Below are 25,691 nucleotides of genomic sequence, written 5' to 3'. Positions count from 1 at the left end.
TACTGAACCTCTGGTAAAGGTTTTTTGATTAGTTGATGGTGAGAAGCCCGCAATGGGCTATTTGTATGAGGCCATGGATAGGGCCAAACAATCCATTCAGGCCTACTATGATGATAAGGGAGATGAGGGGTTTCAGAAACAACTCCTCCTATGGGAAGTAATTGATGAACGATGGAACAACACACTCCATCGTCCCATTCATGTTGCAAGGATCTACCTGAACCCCGAATTTTCTTACCCATGTGGGTTTTTATTTGATACTGAGATCATGGATGGATTTTTAACATGTGTTCAGAGAATGGTGCGATCTCCAGCAAAACGTGCAGAAATCTCCAAAGAAATGGAGATATACAGGATGGCAGGTGGCACATTTGGCTTTGAGATGGTTGTAACTGATAGGAAGACTACAATGCCAGGTATTTTCAAATTTCATTGTCTCTTCAAGTTCATAACTTCATACTTTGCTTCAACTTTCAAATTTCATATTTTTTCTTATGTTTATCTTATTTGTATTTTTGTTGTAGATGAATGGTGGACTCTCTATGGTGCTAGACTACCCATCTGTGAAAGCTTGCCATTCGAATCCTCAGCCAAACATGTAGCTCCTCAAGATGTGAGCGCAACTAAGAAACGCAACATGTTAAACTTAAAACTTAAAATATTCCAAATTTCCAATTAATTTTTTGAATTCATTAAATAATATTTTTTTTATAATTATTATTTTATGATCTTTGTACAGGTTGGAGACCCAGCGACTTAATGACATGGTCTACGTCTACTACAATCTTCAATTGTGGGCGAGGCAACTTGAGAGGATACCTGATATGGAGGCCATCTCATTAGATGGGATTGACACTATTGTTGCATGGAGGGTTGAGGTCGAGAGGCCTCTCATGGAGTTTGTCAATGATTGGTTAGAGCAGGAGGTAGTGGAAGGCGTAGAGGGGGAGGAGGAAGAGGAGGTGACACCACCTACCCAGGCTACCCTTGCCACCAATAGAGGACGTGGTCTACCTCCTATAGCTCCTAGTTCTTTAGCATTTAGAGCACAACAGAGTCCATTGCCAACTCCACCAGCATCTACATCTAGAGGGAAAGGGAAAGCTATTGCATTTTCTCGCAAGAGGGGCAAAGGAAATCAATAGTATTAGTTATTTGGTTCATTTCATTGTATATGACATTATGACTCATGATATGAGATACATTATTGTATTTTTTGTTGATATTTTGACGTTGAGTTGGGACTCATTAGAAATGATATTACACATCTTATATATTAGTTCTTTTCTCATATTTATGTGTCAATGTATTTATTTTATGTTGTAGATGCTTTAGATATTAAAAAATGAAAATTTTTGTATTTTACGATTTTTTCCCGATTTTTAAGATTTTTTCCGATTTTTTCCCCTTGTCGATTTAATCCCGATAAAGATTTTCGCAACATTGCTAATGACTTCCCCTCTGGTCTCGGAACTATCTCCTAAACATCATTCTTCATGATGAACTGATATTTCTCCATCATGGCATCCTTCCAAACCTGGTGTCTTGGTGCCCCCTCATAACTGTAAGGCTCAGAATCAATGATGTGACTCATCAACGCCATATAGCTCGAGAACATGTGTGGTCGTTTTCTCTCCCTGAAAGTACCTCTAGGAGTTGCATGTCCTTCTGCATCTTACAAAGTATCATGAAGCCATGTTGGCCTCTTCCTGGTCACGACCACCTTTCTTGGTGGGTCCACTAGCTCTACTAGTTCTACTGACTCCTCCTGATCATCAAAAGGATGAACAATTGGTCTAGAAGGACTTGTACTTGCATCATTTGAAGCCTTCTGCACCTCATTATCAATCTCCATGTGGGACTCTTTGGACTTCTTGAAGGTTACCTACTCATCAAAAGTAACATCCAAACTAACCTCGATCTGATGTTGTCCTAGAATGTAGATCCAGTATGCCTTTGAAATCTCATTGTATCCCACAAAGGTACCCTTCTTCCCAAAAGGTTCCAACTTCTTCACGTGAACATATACTAGACATCCAAAGATCCTCAAATGATTAACCTATGGCTTCACTGTTGTGAATGCCTCCTCAGGAATCTTATCTTCTAATATCCATTGAGGACTTCAGTTTTGTACATAAACAATAGTTTTGTGAGTGTATATTTCCACAACCCATAGTCATGTTGATATAAGTTTCTAGATATATGTTGTGTGTGAGTTCACTGATGTCCTAAGTTTCAAGTGGTTTCACCACCAATCATCAGGGACTCAAGTAAAGTATGATAGATCAGAAAAGAGTGTTGGGGTATTTATAAAGAAAGAATCAACCAGTGACCATTAATATGAATGTTAATATGACAGTTAAAACATATTTTTAGGAAATTAAATATGATTATTAAAAGATTTGACCATAATTTAAAAAGATTTGACCACAAATTAAAATTAAAAAAGATATATTTATTTATTAAAAAGATTTGGCCACAATAAAATAAAATAAAGAAATTAACTTAATATATATTTGTTCAAAAGAACCCCGGACGCGGGTGGCACAACTACTTTAAATGAACGTCATGCAAAACAGTAAAACCCGGTACTGCCAGCTGCAGGGCAGCGTGGCTTCCCAGGTCTTCACCTCGCGCAAGAGGGATGGAGTTATTAAGGTTGGATACTGTAGGATATCTGCATTTATGGAGTGCGTTGTTCAACGCAACATTGTGGCTGTTATAATCATGTCGATCCTGTATGTTTTCCTCACACCATGCGCTCAGTCTTACTGCTCCGGGCCCTGGTTAGCTGTGGTATATGGTGACAGGCAGATCCTTGCAAACAGAGGCAAGCTCCAGGCCGACTCTCTGTATCTCCGGAAGAGGTTCAGCACGGCTTTAAGGGGTAAGCTCTCTACAGCTCTTGAATTCAGAATTGGAAGTGTTGTGTCTCCATCTTGGGCTTTCTCTGTGCGTTCAATTCGGTCTCTGTGTCATTCTTTCCATCCCTCTATTGTTGTCTCCGGTCTCTCTGGTCTCTCTGTGCCTTCCCCTTCGTCTTTCATAATGGTTCGCCAGGGCAGAAGGAGTCGCTCCGGGGGGTGACGTGGAAGCGGCAAACATTCAACCGTCGGTCACTCTGTGGAACCTGAGCAGTCGCCTATTAATCTTCCCTCCTCTCATGAGGATGTGCCTCCTTTGAGCTCTGGGCGCAGGCCAATTCCTAATAGCGCTTTCCAAACCACGCATTTCAAATTTCAAAGCAATTTGAATCGGCCTCTGATTACTGCTCACATTACTATAATCCTTTCGGAAGAAGAAAATCAAATCTCCCCTCTGGCATGCATCGCTCCTGATCCTTCTCAAAGCAGTGAGCATTCCATGGATAAAGAAAGCCCGGAGAATTGGAAGAATGATAAGTCTGGTCAGGAGGAAATTCCTAAAGGCATTCCGCCCCTTGAAGACATAAGCCCAGTAGCTGGGGAAGGGACTCTTGGCGCCACAAGTCATTCCTTGGCGAACCCTGTCAGCGAGACGGATGGCAATGAAAGTCTGAGGATTGGCAGCGCGTGTCTGGTTGCGGAGAAGACTCCTGGTGAGGATATGGAAGTTTAACGCCACCTGGGCCTGCTTCTTTCCTTTTTGTTTTTGATACCGCTCAGATGACCACCTCCAGGCATCTCCGCTCACAGTCAAGGTTCAGCATCTTCAGCCTGTTGTTTTGGCATCCCTTCAGGGAAGTGGTGGTTTACTTACCGGCTGGTTTGCTAAGAATTTAGGCTTTCTGCTGCCAATGTCTCTATCTTCGCTCTATAAGTCATTCTCTGGGTTTTATATCTGTTTTCTAGCTATATGTAACTGGTCTCCCCAGCTTCTTTTTGTAAGGGGGCAGTTCTGCTGTGTTGAGTGCTCTCGAGTTCTGATCTCTGAGGCCTCAACTCCATGTAAAAATATTCCTCTTTTTAGTTAATAGATTTTAGTATTTGCAGAGAAAAAAAATATATTTGTTCAAAAGAAAATATATAAATAACAAGGTTTAAAAGTAATTATTAAAATATTAATAACAAGGTTTTGACCATTATTTAAAATAGATTAAATTAAATTAAAATATTTATATATTAATAAGGTTTAGACCACAAAATAAAATAAATAGAAAGAAATTAATATATTCATAAATTAAAAATATATTTATTAATTTTTTCTTTTATTTAAAAGGTTTTGACTATATTTTTCAAAAACTAAATAAATGGGAAAGAAATTAAGAATGTGAAAAAACTAATTTGACTAGAGACTTCAGTTTCACTTAATAATGTAAATTTGACTTATAACTAATATTCAATTATTTATTTAGTTTTAAAGAAGAAAAATTACGATTAGGCAATAATATATTTCAAATAATGCTCAAAACCTTGTTATTTATATTTTAATAATTACTTTTAATTCAATTCAAAGTATGGTTAAATTTTTTTAACAAATATATCTTATTTTAATTTCTTTATTTTATTGTGGTCAAATCTTTTAATAAACAGATTTTATTTCCTAAAAATATGTTTTAACAGTCATATTAACAACCATACAGGAGGGCATTCCCTGTGGCTATTTTGATGGGGCATCCCAAAACAACAGGGCTGGTGCAGGCTTGTGCATACACATAAATTCGGAACATTCTTTAAAAGCTTCTGTTGGGTTGGGTTATGGAACAAACAACTATGCTGAACTATCGGCCTTAAGATACCTTTTATGTTGGCTTCATCACCGTAATATCAACTCTATACAGATCTTTGGGGATTCACTCAACGTCATAAACTGGGTCAATGAAACTGCTTCTTGTCAAAATCAGACTTTGAAGACAATTCTTGAAGAAATTTATTATTTGAAGTCACTTTTTAACAGGTTTACTATATGTCATATCTACAGGGACAGGAATGAAGAAGCAGACCAGCTATCTAAGGCTGGTCTTCAACAGGATCCGGGCAGCTGGGCGATAGAAGAGACCAGAGAGGGGCAGTCTTACAGATCAGATCAGCCTCCATATGCTCAGCATTTTTGACCACTGCAGTTCTTTTCCGGTTTTGAAAGCTTTTTATTCAGAGATTTTTCTACAGTTTTGGGTTTTTGTATATATTATTTCTATCTAGTCTTAATATCCGGCTCTAAGAATACAGTTTACAGACTCTGTTTATATTTTTGTTATATATACTATCGGTTACAGACATACTTTCTGGTTTGGTTGGGGTCGGTTATCCTTCGTCGAAGGAGGCCCCAGGTAACTTCATGTAATTTTTTGAACTTACGTTTTTACATCCTCCCGTGAGGAAGACTATAACTGGTTTCTTAACAGCAGTACAGCTCCCTGAGGGTTGAGCAGTTAGTGTACGTTTGAGCTGTCAGCTTGGCTCATGAACATTTTGTACAAAACTTTTTATGGTTTCTTAATAAAAAGTTAAGCTTTTTTCCTCGGAAAAAAAAACAGTCATATTAACAGTCACTAGTTGATTCTTTCTTTATAAATACACCAGCACTCTTTTCCGATATATCATGCTTTACTTGAGTCCCTGATGATGGGTGGTGAGACCACTAAAAAACGTAGGACATCATTAAAACCGCACAGAACATATATCCAAAAACTTATATCACCATAAACAGTTGTGTTGGCTGCCTCTACCCATAAGATCATGGGTAGATCCTGATCATGAATCATCACCTTCACTGCTTCCACAATCGTTTTGTTCTTCCTTTCCACTACTCCATTTTGTTGAGGATTGTAGGGAACAATCCACTCCTTGATCCCTTCATCCTTGCAAAAATCACTGAACTCTCTGGAGGTATACTCTCCTCCATTATCTGACCTCAAGACTTTGATCTTCCTTCTTGTCAAGTTCTCTACTTGAGCCTGGAATTCCTAGAACTTGTTGAAGGCCTCACCCTTGGTCTTCATAAAATAGATCCAACTCTTTTGGGAGAAATCATCAATGAACATTACGTAGTACAAGTAGCCATCCAAGGAAGATACAGTCATAGGTCTGCATACATCTGAATGTACTAGATCCAAGATCCCCTAGGATATACTATCACGACTCATAAAAGATCCCTTGGTATTCTTACAAAGTGCACAACCCCTGGAAACACCATCATGCTCTACTTGAAGTTCTGGAAGACCTGTAACCATCTTCCTCAATGTTGGCAAAGCCTTGTAATGTAGGTGAGTAAATATTCAATGCCATAGCTCACATAAACTAATACTATCATGCACCAATGCTTGGGTTGTTCGTCCTATCAGTCTATATAATATTATAATCCTCCCTCTCAAACATCAATTACTTTTGTTGAGTGTATGCTTGAGCTTTTAGGCCATATAAGAACTTGGCCATCCACCGTCCACGAATGCAACTCTGTAACCTCTATCCTCTATTCAAGAGAGAGAATAAATTCTTCTTCAATCCTAGCACAAGCAAAACTTCTTTCATGTGTAGAGAGTCCCCAGACTCCAGCTGAAACGAAGTGGTTCCAGTTCCTTTTATTGTATGCTTGGTATTGTCTCCAAGTTCCCCCTGTAATGTTGAATCCCTTTCTGACAAATTTGCGAGAGCATCTCGAAAACTAGGCATGTGCCTAGAAGCACCACTGTCCACCAACCAAATATCACTGCTATTTGTAATAGTGCCTGAAAGAGCGGAAACAAAGACTTTCTCCTTAGCTTCCTCTCTACAATAGCTTCCTTTTGAAGATTGGTAACACTCTTCAAACTGTCTACTACCATTCTTAGATTTGGCATCATTTTGGCAAGGGATCTAAGATCTAAGATCTAGACAAGCTACTGAACACTTATCCTTTAGGCTGACTTCAATGGCTGCTATTTCAACAAGCTCTGATATCATGTTGAGTTTTCCACAAAATGCACAGTAGAGTACAATTTTCTGCTAGATAATTACTTTATAATGATTTCCCCACACAGTATTCTCACAGATTTCAATAGTAAATGTAGCGGAAACGGTAAAGATTAGAGAAAGACAGCCATGCACAATAGAGACAATAAATTTACCCTGGGAAACCCAACCTTACAGAAAACCAATCAACTTTTCTTCTAGGAGAAATTATTGTTCAGCAAGGTTTACAAATCCAATTTGTCTAGAATTTGTGCCAATATCCAAGTCAAAATAATAGTGAAACCTGGTCAAAATGAGCAACAAGATAGTCCTTGTCAAAACCAATCAAATAACTCTGGTCAAACTTTGGTCTGGTCAAATTCAGGTCTGCGGTCAACTTTGTCCTGCAGTCAATTGCCCAGTCAAATGGCTCGGTCAAACAGCAAATAAACTTAAGTCAACTTGTCCTCCTCCTGTTACACATGCAGCTGCCTCTAAGAGAGATAAGAGATAATGTGATTGATTGATCAAAATGAGGCGTCACATCATGTATATATACAACTCGAATGGGATTGGATTTGCCCAAGGGGCACACCATTTCATGTCTTGGCTGACTTGTTTTCTTTGAGGAAACATGATCCCCAAAAATAGAAAAATTATTTTAATGTTTTACAATTCTTCTAGGCCGACTTAGGAGACCTGTTGGCATGTGGGAATAACTCCCGATGCTACACAAAAAAATCAACATATTTCACATAGATAGCAGCATCTATGCATTGACCAGCAGCTAGGGCAGCAAACACAATTACTGAGTAGCATAATTCCAGCTTCAGACAGATTAATGGAAGCAGTAGCAGCATAATCTAAGCAGACGATATTATTTAAGAACATTTATGGAGGGGAGAATACTCAACAAATGGAGGCAGCACAGAAACTATTAAGTGGCTCATATATTAAGCTGACGATAAAAAACTTATATAGATGCGGTGATCTTAGGCAGATGGTACCAAGTTTATATACACCACAGCAAATATTATATTCATTCCAGTGTTACTTGGGAGCGGGAGCGGGAGCGGGGAGCGGGAGCGGAAGCGGGAGCGGGAGCGACCATTTTCAGAAGCTCCCGGTTTGGGAGCGAATCCCGGAGCGATTTTTTAAAAATATATATATTTTTTATATTTTTTAATTTTTGATACATATATGTCAACAAAAACATGTAGAATGATGAAATAGACATAAAAAACATAAAAAAACATAAATTGATCATTGAACCATATCACATCAATCATCTAGAAATTATAATCGTCATCAACCTTAGTAAAATAATAAATTAAAATAACATTCAATTCAATAACATTTATCATCATTGATCACCAAAGTAACAAGTTGTACTTGTAAGCCAAGTTTAACCATTACAAGAAGTAATATCGAAGATATTTCTAAGTCCTAACTTGTAACTGTTAACATGATATGAAATGTTAAAAATTTATAAAATGAAACATGAATAATGAGATGAAATGAAACAACTTTAGTCTTTCACAAAGCATCATATTCATAATTCACAATCATTACCAATGAGTTATAATTGCCAAGGCCCAACTTCAAACTTCAAATTTTCATTGTCACAGTGATATAATGTTTACAAAAAATATCATAATGTCATAATGATATGAAAGAGTCAAGAGTCAAGAGTCAAGGACTCAAAACTCAACACTGAACAGTTATGAAAACTAAAGTGACAAGTCTAATAGAAACTAAAAAAGACAAGTAAACTGTAAATCTACAAGTGGCCCTTGCCACGAGAGTCTCCAGGAGTATAAGTAGGTCTTGGCGGTCTTCTAGGAGTCTCCCGCCCAGACCGACGACCAGAACTAGAGCCTCCACGCGAGGGTGTCGATGGAGGTGGCGACAGCAATGGAACAAGACTCGGGCCCCGAGAACTGCTACTGGATGGTGGAGGTGGAGGTGGCATGGCTGCTGCAGCTGCTTCAGCTTCATCCCGTACAAGCTCATCTTCTAGTTCTTCCATATGTACAATGCCATCCTCTAAATTGTCGTCCTCAGGGTGATTGTCCCAAATTTTATATGTGGGATCTTCATTAGCCCGATCACAGTAATGGCTCAACAACCTCAAATTGTAGTGCACATAAACCAAGCTTTCTGCTCGGTTTTCGTTGAGCCTGTTTCTTTTCACATTATGTATATAACTGTAGGTGCTCCAACACCTCTCTGCAGAAGAAGAATTTACAACCTGTGCAAGAACTTTCAATGCCAATTTTCGCAAAAGTCCGTCGCCGCCATATGTTTCCCACCATGTGAGAGAATCAAATTTATCTTTGTCGTCCATTGCATGGAAGTTACCATACAAACCACTGCCAGTGAAGTATCTGCCTATTTCAAGGCGCACAGCTGCACATTCCTCCCTGTCAGGCACCAACTTTTCTAATGCATCCAGATATCCTTTAGTTACCTCTCGATCTAAATGGGGTTTGGTCCTAACACCACCCCCTGCTGCAGGTTTGCCCAACCAAGAATCTGAGTAGTATTTTGGCGTAAGGATATACGCCAAGCAATGTAGTGGAAGGTTAAGCTTTTTCCACCGTTCACACACACAATCGTGAATCAGATTGTACAAGTCGGGATCTCTGTTATTAACAATGTCTTTTATTTCCCCCAACATGGTATCCAATTGCTCATACACCTCGCCAATCACTGGTTTGTCTGTATCTGCAAACCGAATCATGTTATAAATTGGCTTGGTGAAATCCAATACCTGTCTCACAGCTGTCCAAAACTGCCCATCAAGAGCGGCCTCCTCCACCGTTTCAAAACCTGCAATGTCAGCTACATTTGTAGCCCTTTCCTTTAACACCTGCCAATTTGGACTTGATACCATGCTAGCTAAACCCTCTCTTACCTTCAAAAGGCACCTGAAGGTGAGGTAATAGCTACCAAATCTAGTCCTCGCAATCTTCAGCAACTCCAATCTCGAGTGACTGCGGAAAAGGCCATGGGTATTGCTATGATTTGTAATAAATTTTATCATTTTTTTTCCTCTCTTGTACAAATCCCCAATCCATTGGTATTGTTCATTTTTGTTTTTGACAATATCATGCAACAGAAGGTTCAATGTGTGAACCAAACATCCAGACCAAAATATGTTCGGGTATCTATCCTCAATAATTGCTCCCGCTGCCTTACAATTAGGAGCATTATCAGTGATGACTTGGATGACATTGTATGGGCCAATACGCTCAATTGTTTCAAGCAATGCTTCTGCAATGTTGATAGCGGTCTTGAACTTGTCTGAGTAATCATGTGCAGCTAGAAAAATGGGACCACTTCGGGACACAGCAAGAACACTTATCAATGGCTTGCCTTTTACATTTGTCCATCCATCAGATACAATGGACACCCCATTGTCAGTCCAAGAACTTGTCATTTTATTCAAAGAATGTGATATTTTTGCTTTTTCATGATCAAGGCCAACTGTTCTTGCCTTGTCATACCCAGGGCTCTTGTATCCTTTAGGGGCATCATTTATGGCAGAAACCATTTCGTGCCAATAAGGTGAGCGTAGAACATTGAATGGTATCCCATTTGCATAGAGGAACCTGTAAATTTTTGAATCCACATCATTCCTACACCCCTCATCAAGGAAATCTGATATGGTTCTACGGCGTAAAGATGATGACCCTGAGCCTCCATGTCCATATCCACTGCCTTGGGAGGATGCTGAAGGAGTTCTTTGTGAGCTTGGTTCAAAGAAACCCCTTGATCTTTTTGCTTTGTATTGGGCGTCCTCCTCTTCCTTTATGTATTTGGCTCTATCAACTGTTGACACCGCGTCGCAAGTTCTGATTCCTATTTGTTTCTCTCCATCCCATGCCCTTTTCCCGCAAAGGTGTCTTCTCAAACGGGTGTATGAGCCTGTGAAATCACTGTTGCAATGGGGGCAATGAAATTTAGTGGTTCCACCCCCTCTCCCTGTTTCAGGCCTCTGAACATATTTCCACAATGGAGTTTGGTCTTGTTTAGTTTTTTGACCCTCATGTTCACCCTCCACATCCTCCTCACTGGGGTTTTCACCTATTTGACTTCCTCCGGCTTCTTCATCCACCTCTTCAGTTTCAGGCCCCCTCCGTTTCCTACTCTCCACCACCATAATAACCAGAAAGGGGACCAGGAAGAGGAAAATGCCAATAAAAATGCTCAGGTCCATCGTGTTTGATGTTTGTAGGGTTTGAGTCTTGAATCTGCAAATTAATTTAGTTTATTGGGATTAATTCATTTAATTTATTAATTTAATTTAAATTAATGATCTTTAAACTCAAACAGGTAAATGAAACTAACCAAATTAACTACCTAACCAGCTAAACTAACTAAATGATTAAGTTACTTACCTCTGCAAGCTTGCTCCTCGCTCCTTGGCACTTGCTCCTCGCTCCTCAGCTCTGGCTCCTTGCTCCTCAGCTCTTGCTCCTTGCTCCTTTGCTCTCAAACTCAACCTCAATCTCATTGAAATGATTTTGTTTTGGCCCATTGGGCTTATAAATCCAAAAAAATTAGTTTAATTTTTTGTTTTTTTCGGGTCCGCGGAATTTTTTTCCGCCGAATCGCTCCCGGAAATTTAAAATTCGCTCCCGGAGCGTTTTTTAATGCCCGGGAGCGATCAGGGAGCGATCGCTCCCCGATCGCTCCCGGGCATTAAAAAGCGCTCCGGGAGCGCGGGAGCGATCGCTCCCTGAAGCGCTCCCTCACAGACCAGGGAGCGCAAATTTTTTTACGGGAGCGCGCTCCCGAAAATCGCTCCCGTCCGGGAGCGATTTGGGGAGCGCGCTCCCGACCCGCTCCCGAGCCGCTCCCGCCCGGAGCGCGCTTCGGGAGCGGGTTCGTAGGGGGGGGGCCGCTCCCCCGCATCACTGATTCATTCTATATTATAACCAGGGTCCCCAAGCCAGCGAGATCAGGATCCACACAAGCTGTATACTGGAAAATACTGCAAATCCTGGCAGGGAAGACCATAATACAGCAGCAAAAATTCGCATTACAGCAAAGTCAACACAGACAGCACTAACCCAGCAATAGTATCAAGTTTCAACACAATTATTATCAATATCTATCTTACTGATCAAAATTCCTGTTAAGGGTACTTCAGAAAATTCCAATCCTCTCTTACTCATCGAAATTTTTATAGTGTCAAGTATCACTATCACTAGGCCTGAATCACATTATTCCATCCATAACAAGTCCAAATCTCACAAATGTTAGTTTTTGTAGCATTGGATGTATTCTAGCCACGAAATTTTGTGGAGAGACTAGAATACATGAGATATCCAAAACCCAGAAATTGTTTCTAGAAATTCCACCTAAAAGTGTCTCAATTAGATTCTTAACCAATTTTTAAATATTTCCTAAGTTTAAACTTAGGGAATATGGTTAATTAATTAGTATTAATTGAGATAAGGCGTGAATCATCTAAAAACTCACACGGATCAACCCAGAAATGATCCTAGCCATTGATTAAGTTTTAATCTTGGTCATTGGTGCTCCAACAGTGGATTATAAAATAAAGTCAATGTGGTGATGGAGATCATCCAGTGCAAATACTTAGTGGCCTAGGCAATTCGATTTTCTCAGTAGCAGCAGCTCAGCGAAGAAGATAGAGCCATAGGGTCAGTAGCAGGTGGAGCAGGAGAGCAGCAGCATTCCGGGAGAAAGTTTTTAGTTCCCAGAAGAGTCGAAGGAAGGAAGGCCGAAATCTTCAGAGAGCCAGCGTAGGGACTGCACAGAGGCTGACGCAGGCATCTCACGCAAAGGTTGGGGAAGCTATTTCGGAGGCAGAAAATAGTTGTGGGGTGAGATAAAATTCTCATACCATTTTTGCCAATGTTTTCTTTGTAGGAATTTATAGGGTAAGTTCCTCAGATAGAACACCAAAGGACACCGCTCACAAACAGATCACAGATCAATACACCAGTATTCTTGACGTGGTTAAAACCCTCAAAGAGGAAAACAATCCACGACCTGGGCCAACACGGCCACTTCAGACAATTTATTAATGTAAAAAAAAAAAAAATTACATAAGCTTCTCTAATGAACAGTCACCTTACAAATGACCCTCCATGCTCTTTAAATAGAGATCATGGGCCAATCGGGTGTTAAGCCACAGATCAAGTGTCAGCAATACCGAGGAGAGAATGAACCATCGGATCATTTCATGTCTAGAACATATCGTGACCGTCACATTGTAAGTTACAAAAGTACATAGTAAAGAAACACATTTTACCTAACTCTACACTAGACCAAGTTATACTTAACTATGTCCTATGTGTCAGAATATCCTAACATCCCCCCTTAAGAACAACTTGGGATAGGATTGAAGGATGTACAAATATGACACAATAGGAGAAGGAACGAGGCATTAGAGCCTATCCCCCCTTAGTGACAACTTCCTGAACTCCAACCATAAATTGAAGTTTAGTAAACTTCACCTCTGTGAGAGCCTTTGTAAAGATGTCTGCAACTTGATCATCGGTTGAACAATATTGCACTTCAAGAACATGATCAAGAATGAGCTTTCTGATGAAGTGTATGTGTAGTTCAATGTGTTTGTTGCGCTGATGTTGGACTGGATCTTTGCATAGTTGAATGGCACTTTGATTATCACACCAAAGTGTAGTCGGATGTAGCTGCTGAAAACCAAACTTTGACAGGATCTGACGAAGCCACAGGGCTTCCTTACTAGCTTCTACAACGCCACGATACTCTACTTCTACTTCTACTGAAGAAAGAGAAATGGCACTTTGTTTTTTGCAAGCCCATGTAATAGATCCAGAACCAAGAGTGAAGATATAATCTGCAGTAGCTTCTGATCATCAGGGTCACCAGACCAATCGGAATCAGTGAAACCAACCAATAGAGGAGATGCTTCGGTATTGTAATGAATCCCAAACTGAATTGTACCTCGAACATAATGAAGTATTCTTTTAGTTGCTTTCCAATGACTTTCATGTGGGTTTTGCATAAACCGAGCAATAAGGCCAACAGCAAAGGAAAGATCGGGACGGGTATGGGTCAGATACAAAAGTTTTCCTACAAGCTGACAGAATAAGGTAGCATCAACTTCAGGGGAAGTACAAGTGATTGAAAGTTTGGCTCCAGACTGAAAGGGAGAAGGAGCTGGCTTACAGTCTTCCATGTGAAAGTGGCGTAGAAGATCACAGGCATACGTGGATTGGGAGGGGAAATACCTTCCTTAGATTGCAAGACTTGAAGACCAAGAAAATAATGCAAGTGTCCTAAGTCTGTCATTTCAAACTGCTTTTTAAGGCTAGACTTCACAAGGTTTATAAGGTTGGGATCACTACCGGTAAGGATAAGATCATCAACATAAAGAACAAGAATGATAAGAGACTTACCTACTTTCTTGATCTAGACAATATTATCAGAATGATACCAAGCCTAAGGGGCTTGCTTGAGACCATAAAGGGATTTCTTATGCTGACATACAAAGATGGAGTCTGTTTGTATAAATCCAGGAGGTTGTTCCATATAGATTTCTTCATGCAAGTCCCCATGTAAGAAGGTAGACTTAACATCCATCTGATGGACTTCCCATTTGAAATAGGCAGCAAGGGAAAGAACAAGGCAGATAGAGTTCATTTTGGCAACAGGGGAGAAGGTTTCAGTATATTCAATCCCTTCAACTTGTGAAAAACCCTTAACAACAAGACGAGCTTTATGCTTATCAACTTTTCCATCTACTCCAAACTTGGTTCTGTAAACCCATTTACATCTAACAAGTTTTCTTCCTTTTGGAAGAAAAACAAGATCCCATGTATCATTTGTCAATAATGAACAATATTCTTCATTCATAGTTGTGTCCCAAACTGAACGGCCTGGAGCTTCTACAAGTGTGTTAGGATCATAATTCGCTGAAGCTTGAGTCAGTAAAGAAGAGGCCCTATTGAACTGAGAATGTCTATGTCGTTGATCTATAGGATCCCCTACAAGAGAACCTGTTGCATCCCCAATAGCACGGACGCATTTTGGAAGCTGAGGAGCTGAAGGAGGATCCTGAGAAGGTGGGGGAGGATTGTCATCATCTGAAGAAATATTTTCAGAAGGAGAAGGGATAAAGAGAAGTGGCACATCCGCCGAACTAGGCTCGTAGGCCGATATTTTCAGCAAACTTTACATCTCTTCTAAAGATAACATTTTTGGACTTAGGTGAAAGACGTCTATATCCTTTGACATCTTCAGAATATCCAACAAGAATACATTTTTTACTCTTAGGTTATAAGGCTTTATGTTTCTCAACGGGAATATGGGCCCATGCTTCACTTCCATAAACACGAAAGTGACTTACATCTGGTTTAATTGAGCTCCATGTTTGTTTTAGAGTGATATTCTTTAAAACCTTAGTAGGAGTGCGATTTACTATGTAATTTGCACAGTTAATTGCTTCTGCCCAAAAATTAAGACTAAATCCTTTAGATTAAAGCATACAATTAGCCATTTCCTTTAAGGTGCGATTCTTCCTTTCAGCTACACCATTTTGTTGTGGAGTATATGGAACAATATGTTGCATTTGAATTCCATGCTCAGTGCAAAAGTTGTTGAATTTGTTGTTAACATATTCTCTGCCATTATCAGATCTTAGCTTAAGAATTTGACGTCCAGATTGTTTCTCAACAAAGGCCTTAAAGGCCAAGAACATGTTAAAGACTTCACTCTTGAGTGTTAAGAAGTATACTCAAGTGCGTATGGAGAAATCATCAATGAAAGTTAAGAAATACTTGTAGCCAGAGAATGAAACAACTGGAGGTGGACCACATAAATCACTATGCACAAGCTGTAAAGGGGCTGAGGCATGTCAAGGGGCACGTTTTTCAAAACTATCCCGATGATTTTTTCCGAGTACACATCCGGAACAAACACCATCTCTGCAAGATACCTAGGAGGCATTGTCCCCATATTTTCTTTACATAGATTTTGAAGGGAGCGATAGTTTAAGTGACCAAATCGCTCATGCCAAAGTTTGCTCACTTCATCATTATGAGCAACAAATACCGAGGGAAGAGTTGATGACCCAAAGTTGTTAAACTTATACAACCTTGTAGAATCATCAGCAATTCCAGTAGCTAAAATCTGTTTAGGATCTCTTAGGTCCTTAATTACAACATCGTGAAGTGAAAATTCAATGGTTTTACCTTCACCTGAATGAGTTATCTGATTTACAGATAGAAGGTTGCAGGATAAGGTTGGAACACATAATACATCATTAAATTGACCATTGTCTAGATGAATAGTTTTAGTCCCTACAACACAAAGAGATCTATCATCACCAACATATATATTTTTGGTGTTACAATCATTTAAAGAAGAAAACATGGCTTTGTTTTTGGCCATGTGATAAGAAGCTCCAGAATCAATGAGCCACTCATGAGAATGAAAAGAAGACACATTAGTGCATAACCAGAGCAAGATGCTTGAGAACCACATGCAAAAAGTGTTAGTCCTGAAGATGAAGTTGAAGTTGAAGAGTGCTCCAAATGGATGTTATGCTTCTTCATTGTTGCTTCCAGGGCTTCCATCTTCTTAAAGCATTTGGACTCTAAGTGACCATCTCGATTACAAAAGTTGCAATGTCAATCAGTTTTCTTCCCTTTGGTTTTATTTGTCTTATCATTTTGTTGAATAGATTTTTCATTTTGAGACTGAAAGTGCTTAGGACCCTTGGTTGGTTTAGGACCATTCCTTTTAGGTTGTTGTTTCTTAGGATTCTTTGAACTTGGTTGTTGTTGGGCAGCTAAGGCTTTCTTAAAAGAGTTTCCAAGATTAAGAAGACCAAGATGTAAGAGTTTTTCTTGTTCTCTTATTAAAGAATCACAAAAGGCATCAACAGAGGGGGACTTGTAGGCTTGTTCTTGAGAAATAAAGGCTTCTCTAGTAGAATGGAAGGTGCAAACAAACACAGAGTAGGTTGGTCCTAAGTTCTAACTTAGTAAGAATAGAATATATAAGGCTACCATCTTCTTTCTTAACCTTAATACCTTCCAAGAGAAGTCTAAGGGTCTTGAACTTGGACAAAAAATCTTCAATGGAAGGAAAATATTGGGGTCCAACGTAAGCAACTCATTTTCGAGTTGATGGACTCTATTTCATTTTTAATTCCAAAAACTTTATTGAGTTGTTTCATTGCTTCATCAAGGGTATCAAATTCTGCGATATGGAATCTAAGGTCTGAAGAAATGGACATCCATATCAACCCACGTGCTTGATCTTGCTTATTTTCCCTTTTGACTGCTTTATCTTCATCTTTAGGTTTAGATTCTTGGCCTAAGGCTATTCTAAAAAGACCTTTACTTCTAAGTAAATCCTCCATGTAGGACACCCATTGGAAGTAGTTGGAGCTGTCAAGAATAACTTAGCATGCACTTTCCATTTTCACAGAAATTGAAGCTGTAGATGTTGAAACTAAGTGTTCCAATGGAAAAATCTCGAAAAATTAGGCCGATTCAAAAAAAACGGCTTCCAAATGAAGAAGTTATGTCTTTTTGAAGAAAAGTTGTTGAAAATGCTGATAAAGTGCGTGAATGTGAGGAAGTGAATGATAATGTTACATTTTAAAAAAAATCCCCCCCGCCGCTTTCCAAACTTAATCTAATTAGCTCAAAAAATAGATTTTATGTGACCCACTTTTATAAATAAGTGAAAGTCACTTTTACAATGGTACTTTATGAGCTATTCACTAAATTGTAACTTAAATAAAAGATAAAGCGCCTTCAGAATTATAACTCACTTTTTATAATGGGTGAGAACACTTTTACATAAAGTGACTTTAAAACGTAAGTTACATGTGCTTTTTGAAAAAATAACTCAACAAAAAAAAAGGCTTGAACCCAAGACCTCTATTCTCATAAAGTAACTTTGGACCAAGTGCGCTAGTTTAAAAGGTTAGTAATTTTTGGAAAAGAGGAAGGGTTTTTTTTAGTCACTGAAGCTTTGGAGTGCGTGCTTACATGAAAAATCCCTTTTTGCCTACAAAACAAAAAAACACACAACCCAACACGAGCATGCAAAAAAACCAAACCTTATGGTTTGAAGTTAGCTTTCGCCAGAAACTAAATATTTTACTCAATATTTATAATTTTCCGAGATCACACTAAGGTGCGGCAGAAAAGACCATACGCATGACAAAAATCCTTCCTTTCTATTTCTAATTCGCCCAGATCGCACAAAGTCACAGGGCAAAGAGCACAGATAGAAATTAAAGGTATAGACCCCGAAATAAAAAGCAGAGAGCTAAATAAACCAAAATAAACAGAGAGATAAATAACTAAAACTGCAAATAAACAATGTATACCTCCAGATCTTAAAATGACGTAGATAGGGCTATTGGAAACTTTTTCGCGTGAAACGAAAGGGGTTCCTCACTGGAACAAATGCTCCTAACACAATAGAGCAGTCCTCTCAGCCCAAAAGCGGTCAAAAATAGTAGATCTAGGAAATGACAGTCGGATGCAGTTGTATCAACTTTGGATTTGGATCACCAACGGATGCGGCCCTCAAATAGCTCTAATACCATGTAGGAATTTACAGGGTAAGTTCCTCAAATAGAACACCAAAGTACACCGCTCACAAACAGATCACAGATCAATACACCAGTATTCTTGACGTGGTTAAAACCCTCAAAAAGGGAAACAATTCACAGCCTGAGCCAGCACAGCCACTTCAGGCAATTTATTAAAGTAAAAGAAAGAAAATTTACATAAGCTTCTCAACGGTCACCTTACAAATGACCTTCCATGCTATTTAAATAGAGATCATGGACCAATCGGGTGTTAAGCCACGGATCAAGTGTCGGTAATGTTGTACCTGTTTCCCATAGGCAGTCCTTGGCTGCAAAAACTATGCCAGGAAACCAACTCAACCAGCCTTTAGGTTCAAGCTGGCCCTTGAACTAGAGGGGGCTCCCTCAGTTGTTACGAGGCTTTATTTAACGTTGTTCACCTGTCACTGAACAATAGCCTTTGAAGCACAATGGCCAAATTTATGGTTTTAATGGGGATGGTTGGCGATCAATGATAATCCCTAATCATGATTAACGGCCTCTCTCATAGAGTCCCTTCTGAAAGTGTCAGCTCCCAGCCTGCCAGAATGACTTAGCTTTTTCAAGAATTATGGTAGAAGAATGTAAGGGGATTCCTTATAATTGAGCAGTCAGACTGACTACTTAACAACTAGGGAAATTTAGATGTGTGTAGAAGATTTCTACAGCCCCACATAAACATATTCAAAGGTAACAGAAGGCCAAAGTGAAGGCAATTCCAAGATGAGCTATTTCAGACAATTAGTCTAATAAGCTAATCTATTTTAATGGCTATCAGAGAACATAAAGCAAAAACCAATCAAAGAGAAGTTATCTTGGACAAATAGTTCAATAAGCTAATCTCTTTCTAAAAGTTATCATTTTGTAAAGAATTACAGAGAGATTAAGACTTAATCTACCTTACCCAAACCTTCCTACAATTGTTTTTGAACATATGTAGAAACAAGTTATGAAAACACCAAAAAACATACAAGAAACACAAAATTCATTCATAACTAAAGTCGGAAGGTTTTCATTAGAATTATACAAGAGAAGCTATTACATAGTTTAAGAGCCTTCGCATCAAAAGGCCACCCATATTACTTTAATTGATGAAGTATTTATACAATTTCCTCACAAAATATCTTGATAAAAATATCAAGAGCTATTACAAATATTTGAAAACTGTATTACAAAAATAGAACACAAATAAATGTAATTAAAACTATTTGAAGAGTTCTTGTACTATCCTTGAGGATTTCTGTTGATAAAGAAGAGAAATTCGAATTTGATTGCAACTCATATTTGATGAGGTGGCCTCCAAGTCACTAACTCTCTTTGAGCTTTTTCCTCCCGAATTTTTGAAAAATAGGGTCCAGTCATCCCTTCGAATATCTCAATCTGAGCTAGCTGTGTGAAAACTGAGAGAGGTTTTTGTAGTATAGTATCTTAGGAACAAAACCCCCTCTAGTTTCCCAAGATTCATCTCTGATTATCCACAATAGTTTCTGCAAAAAGGTGGCTTAAACAAGACATTGCACAGTCGGAAAAATAGGCTAAACATGATGAGAGTGTATCTCCCAACCCCTGACACTTGTATGAAAAGTGAGATAGGCTTTTGTATTGTGGAACCTTATGAACCAAAACCTCTTCCAGATTCCAAATATTCATCTTTGTTTAGTCACAATATCCTCTGCAAAAAGGTGACTAAAACAGGGAATTTCTAAAAAACATGCATTCGAAGATGCATTTGTATCTCCCAAACCATAACAGTTGTTAGAAAACTGAGACAGGTTTTTGTACATGAGGATGTTTTCAACAACCTCTTTCAATTTTGGAAAATTCATTCTCGACTATTCGTAAACCATGTTTGAATTTAATTTATTACATCATTTAATCATGTTTAAATGCATGATTAACTAAATCAACCAGCTAATAAAACTTAAATTTACATTTTGAGGGTGCATTTACTCTTGCAGACCCATTTATTATTTCTAAACTACTAAAACCTATTATATCAGCAAATTTAAATTATCAAAACTAATCATGTTACAACAGGTAATACCGAGAAGAGAATAAACCGTCGGATCACTTCATGTCTAGAACATATCGTGACCGTCGGATTGTAAGTTACAGAAGTACATAGTAAAGAAACACACTTTACCTAACTCTACACTAGACCAAGTTATACTTAACTATTTCCTATGTGTCGGAATATCCTAACATTCTTTCGATTAGATTGCCAGTTGGGCATCTAAATTATTGTACTCAGATTTGTTGTTGAACATAAATAATAAAACCCTTATCTACTGCACCGGTTTTCCCAAGTTGGGTTTCTCTGGGGACAATTGTCCAAAAATAAATGTGTCAATTTTATTGTGTGTGTGCTAGAATTTCTCAGTTTCCAGTATTTTAGTTTCCGCAGTATTTGTATCGTGAAAATTGTAGCTTTGATTTTATTTGTTATTTGTCATAGTAAATAAACTCCAGAATTAATTTTTGAGTTAAAAGAATAATCTCCAATAGCTGCAATAGATAGAATTTTCACAACGAACCTATAACAGTACAGAGGAAAGGATGCAAAGGATATGGATTTTATGACAGAAAGACTCCTAGAAATGTTAAACTTCTATAATGCATGATTACTGACATTACCTATTAGAAATAACAAAAATCCAAGTATAAACGGTTGCCTAATTCAATATAAGATATATAAGAAGTTTCACTTGCAACTTGAGCATGAAGAATGAATTCCAATGCCAGAGGGAAAAGATACACACCACAAACCCTGAAATATCACAATACTTCTTTGCAGGATACATAGACGGTGGAGATTCAATATTGACATCTGGAAACACAAAAATCACAATACGATAAGTCCATCACATATTCGTATTCGTTGCAATTGCTCCAACTGCTGCATTGCATCTTGGTAAGCTCATTGAGAAATGCCAACAATAAAAGACATTTTAGAATGCACTCAGAAATTAGTTTAAACAAGACAAACAATGCTCCACGAAAATGGATGTTTGTCATAAAAATTGAAGTTGTCATGGTATATTACAAATTTACAAATAACACAAGGAGAGAAAAAAAAACTAGTTTGTAAAAGGCACATTATAGGCTGGGTACAAGTAGAGGAACCAGATTCTTTAAGCTCATCTAAGTAGAACATATTTATTTTAACAAATGGATAAATGAACAGATAAGATTCATCCAATCAAATTATGGGATAGGGATACGTAGAACATGCAGATTCCTTAGTTCCATCAAAGCAACAACAACAACAACAACAAAAAAATCATATATCGATAGATGAACACATAAGACTCATCAAATTTTAAATCCCCAAGAATTCAAAGATTGTTTTGTTTGCATCAATTTCAAAATATATTGCACTCAACCATCAAATGCTTAATCATACAATTATTATTTTCTACTTATAATTGTACCAGAAAAAGGATATAGGATCACAGATACAACGAACATAACATATTTATTTTAACGACTGGATAAATGAACAGTTAAGATTCATCCAATCACATTAGAGGATAGGCACACGTAGAACATGCAGATTCCTTAGGCCCATCAAAGTAGATCATTTTTATTTTTATATAAAGATAAATAAACAGATAAGAGTTGCCAAATTTAAACCCCTAAAATGTGAAGATTTTTTTGTTTCCATCAGTTTCAAAATATGTTGCACACAACCATCAAATGCTTCATCAAATAATTATTATTTTCTACTTGTAATGTTACCAGAAAAAAAGGAAATAGTCACAGATACGAATTTTATAAAAAAATTATGAAGATGAAGAAAAGATTGCCCAGTCTAAAGATCCATCTACAATAATAAATTGACAAGGGAGTTAACCGGGTGTTTAATTGGTTAGTAAAGCAGGGGTATTGTTATTTCCCCCACAGAGGATCAGATCCCCCATATATATGGTCATCACTTGTGACACTTCTCGCCCATGCAGAAAGGCCATTTCATGTGGTTGGGATTGTTACCCACCAAAAAGTGGGTAAACCCTAAGAGAAAAAATTTCTCCTTTTCATCCAGCCAGCAGCCCTATCTGATCAGCACATAACATGATGCCACGATCCTCCAGCTATTGCTTCGGTCAGATGTTATGAGCATAACTATATCAATAAATAATAATATTAATACTAATTAATGAAGAGACACATGAAAGGACATGTCTCTATGAAAAAACATTACTCCATATGAAAGAGCACTCTTGCCTAGCTATATATACGGAATCCTCATTGTACAATCATCCATTCATACTCTCATATATATATATATATATATATATCCAAATGGATACTTTCATATTCCAAGTCTTCTGAATTAATTAACTTGTGAGTCAGGATTGACTATCACATTTGGTATCAGAGCCAGTCTAATCTGGCCATTGACCACAAGATTCTATTTTGAGGATTTTACCGACATACACAAAAAAATCTAGGGTTTCTCTGATTCGAAGCCTTTGACCCCCCAAGAAAAACAGAAGGCAATTAAAATATATATATATGGCTCCTACTACAGGGTTAGGTGGCAGAGTTGCAGTGATTAACTTCTTTTTTTTTAAATATGTATATATATATATATATATCTGCCACCCAACCCTATAGTAGCCATTGCCTACAACTCTGTCATCTGAGCCCTATCCACCATTTGTACGCTTGGCGGAGTTGCAGTGATTAATTTTTTATTCATTTATTTATTTTAAAAAAAAAAATATATATATATATATATATAACTCTGTCACCCAACCCTGTCGTAGCCACCACCAACCTTGCCACTGCCTACAACTTTGTCATCTGAGCCCTATACACCATTTGTATGCTTACTAGCCAAATTTCACCCCGCCGCCCATGCAGTTGCCGTACACAGCGTGCATCCACACCATCACAGCGATCTGTACACTGGCCACAATTTTCATCACCAAATTAAGTTTTAACCAAGCCAGCCACCATTTTTTCTCCACCATACGACCATACACTCATTGTTGAACATAGCCACCACCAATCTGTATGTTAACAGTCGTTGTTCCATACATCGTTTAACTGTCATTGTACTGCACATGTAATTGGCCGTACACAGACCACCATTTTAATTGTTGTACAACCACTATTACAGATCATGGTACAGCCAAAATTGAGGGTTGTGTTTGTGCCTGCCCACTACCACCAATTCACTGTACCCCCTTACCATCTATACTATGCCATCAACTAGCTATGGCCACTAGTCGTTGTGTTCGTACAACGCATCCCACCATGTCCTATTATCGCACTGCCCAATTATAATTCGTACACCAATTAAAAAGAAGAGAGAGAAATTAGCATCCAATTTGTCCACACTAATATGTACAGTTGCGCATGTATGATCGTACAATTGTAGGTAAATCATCCCTAACTAGTGCAGCCATATTAATTAAATGGCTAGTAAACACTGATAGGCATCAATCCATAAAAAGCATCAAAACACTTACTACATGATACATCTCTCACATTGCCAAAATAAAATACAAAACAAAAATAAAATCATAAAGACTAATTAAATTATAACTTTATTTTAAATCATTATTGTTATTAATAAATAATAAAATGAATTAATATATAAGTTAAACATATATAAATTTAAAAAAACATGAAAAAGATTCTTAATCACCACCACTTTACCATGGTGATCCTTAAGCTGTAAATGGCCTTCTTTACAATACCATGGACCAATACCATCGATTACCAAAACCATATGCCCAAAAAACCATAACTCACTTTATATGACACTTGTTCATATGAAATTTTTTTTAATTAATCAATTTATTAAAAGGGCAAAAAGGGTATAACTACTTTGGAGATAAATCTCAACCTTTGATTTGTGTATAGTACTATGAATATTCTAAAATATTCCATGAAGGTTAACATCTACCATCCATTTAATAATTATTGATAAAAATAAACAGATCTATCAGCATAATTAATTATTAAGGAATGGTCAAGGTTATATAAAAGTAAATAAAAAAATCATAAAAAAGGGATATTATAAAACAAATAAGACAAAAGACAAAAGGGAATATTTTATTGGTATTAAAAACATTTTTTTAAAAGATAATTAGAAAATTATATTATAGAGAGAATATTTCATTGATATTAAAAGATACTTTATAAAAAGTACTTTTCACAAAGTAAAGTAAGTAAAGAAGGAGCCATTTTAGCCCACAGCCCCATTTTAGCCCACAGGGGGCAGCTCAATTGGCAATTGTTGTGTTATGAACTCAAGGTTCAAAGCCCCTATGGGTCAAGCCAACAAAAAAAAGAAGGGGCTATATAAAAAAAATGCATAAAGAGTAATTAAAAGTTTCCAAGAACCCACACAGCATAGAATAGATGGTGACAGGGTGCTTTGTTAAGACACTTCGTGGTGAAAAGGCCACTGATTTGAAACTTTGTGGGCAAAAAATCTAGTCATGCTAAAAGTTGGTGTGGCTCAGGCCAAGTGCAATCCGTGGAAGATTTTGACAACTTAGATGCCCTTGGATTGCAATTACTCAAGCCATAGGTTAGGTGTGCTAGTCACATCGAGATTCACATTACCTGACAAACAAAAAAATTAAAACTTTCCAAATATTTAATCTATTGCAGTTTTTTGAAAACAAAGGAGCTAAAGATGAATTCTATATATAAGTCAACGTTTTGGCCTAAATGCCCTTTTTGTGAGACGAAATTTGAGCATCGGTCGATTCTTAAAAATTGCAAACGTTGTTGTCCAATATGTGGGAAATTATTTATTATGTAAGAATATCAATATAATACACAAATACAAACAAAAAATTTAGAAGACAAACTCGCAAAGTTTCAACAAAGCAAGAAGGTATCACCACAAAAATACAAAGAGCTCAAGGATATGTTTTACAGAGAATCAACAGACAAGGACAATGAAATTTCTCACCTAAATGATCACCGTCAAAAATTACTTGCATAGGTCAAGAAGTCCAAGGCTACAAAGCAAAAATTAGAACATGAAAAGGAAGGCATGGAGAAGAAACTCAACAAGAGTCTATCAGAGAAAGAAAGATAAAAATGTGCACTTAAAAGACCTTAATCAAAGATTATTATAACAAATCAAAGTCTAAAAGAGAATAAAGATATTAATCATAATGTGGACAACCCAAAGAACAAAGGACTTTCACGTCTAAAAATTCATAATCAAAATCTACTTACTCGAATTACAAAACTTA

General features: G+C 37.7%; 1 protein-coding gene across 2 annotated transcripts in view; it reads right to left on the bottom strand.

The window, feature by feature from the left end:
• The window catches only part of LOC149180371 (protein EIN6 ENHANCER-like), a 159,621-nt gene that overhangs the window by 58,513 nt on the left and 75,417 nt on the right, over positions 1 to 25,691 (bottom strand). For both annotated transcript variants that reach the window (XM_089416087.1, XM_089416086.1), the window contains exon 3: positions 21,225 to 21,292. In XM_089416087.1, coding sequence (XP_089272213.1) covers positions 21,225 to 21,292 — 68 coding nt within the window. The remainder of the gene's footprint in view (positions 1 to 21,224; positions 21,293 to 25,691) is intronic.

The sequence above is a fragment of the Pinus tabuliformis genome, chromosome 3_2 (genome assembly GCF_031772625.1).
Source record: "Pinus tabuliformis cultivar Carrire ecotype Pingquan chromosome 3_2, CPIR1, whole genome shotgun sequence".
Taxonomy (NCBI): Eukaryota; Viridiplantae; Streptophyta; class Pinopsida; order Pinales; family Pinaceae; genus Pinus; species Pinus tabuliformis.
This window is presented reverse-complemented; position numbering and strand designations above follow the sequence as displayed.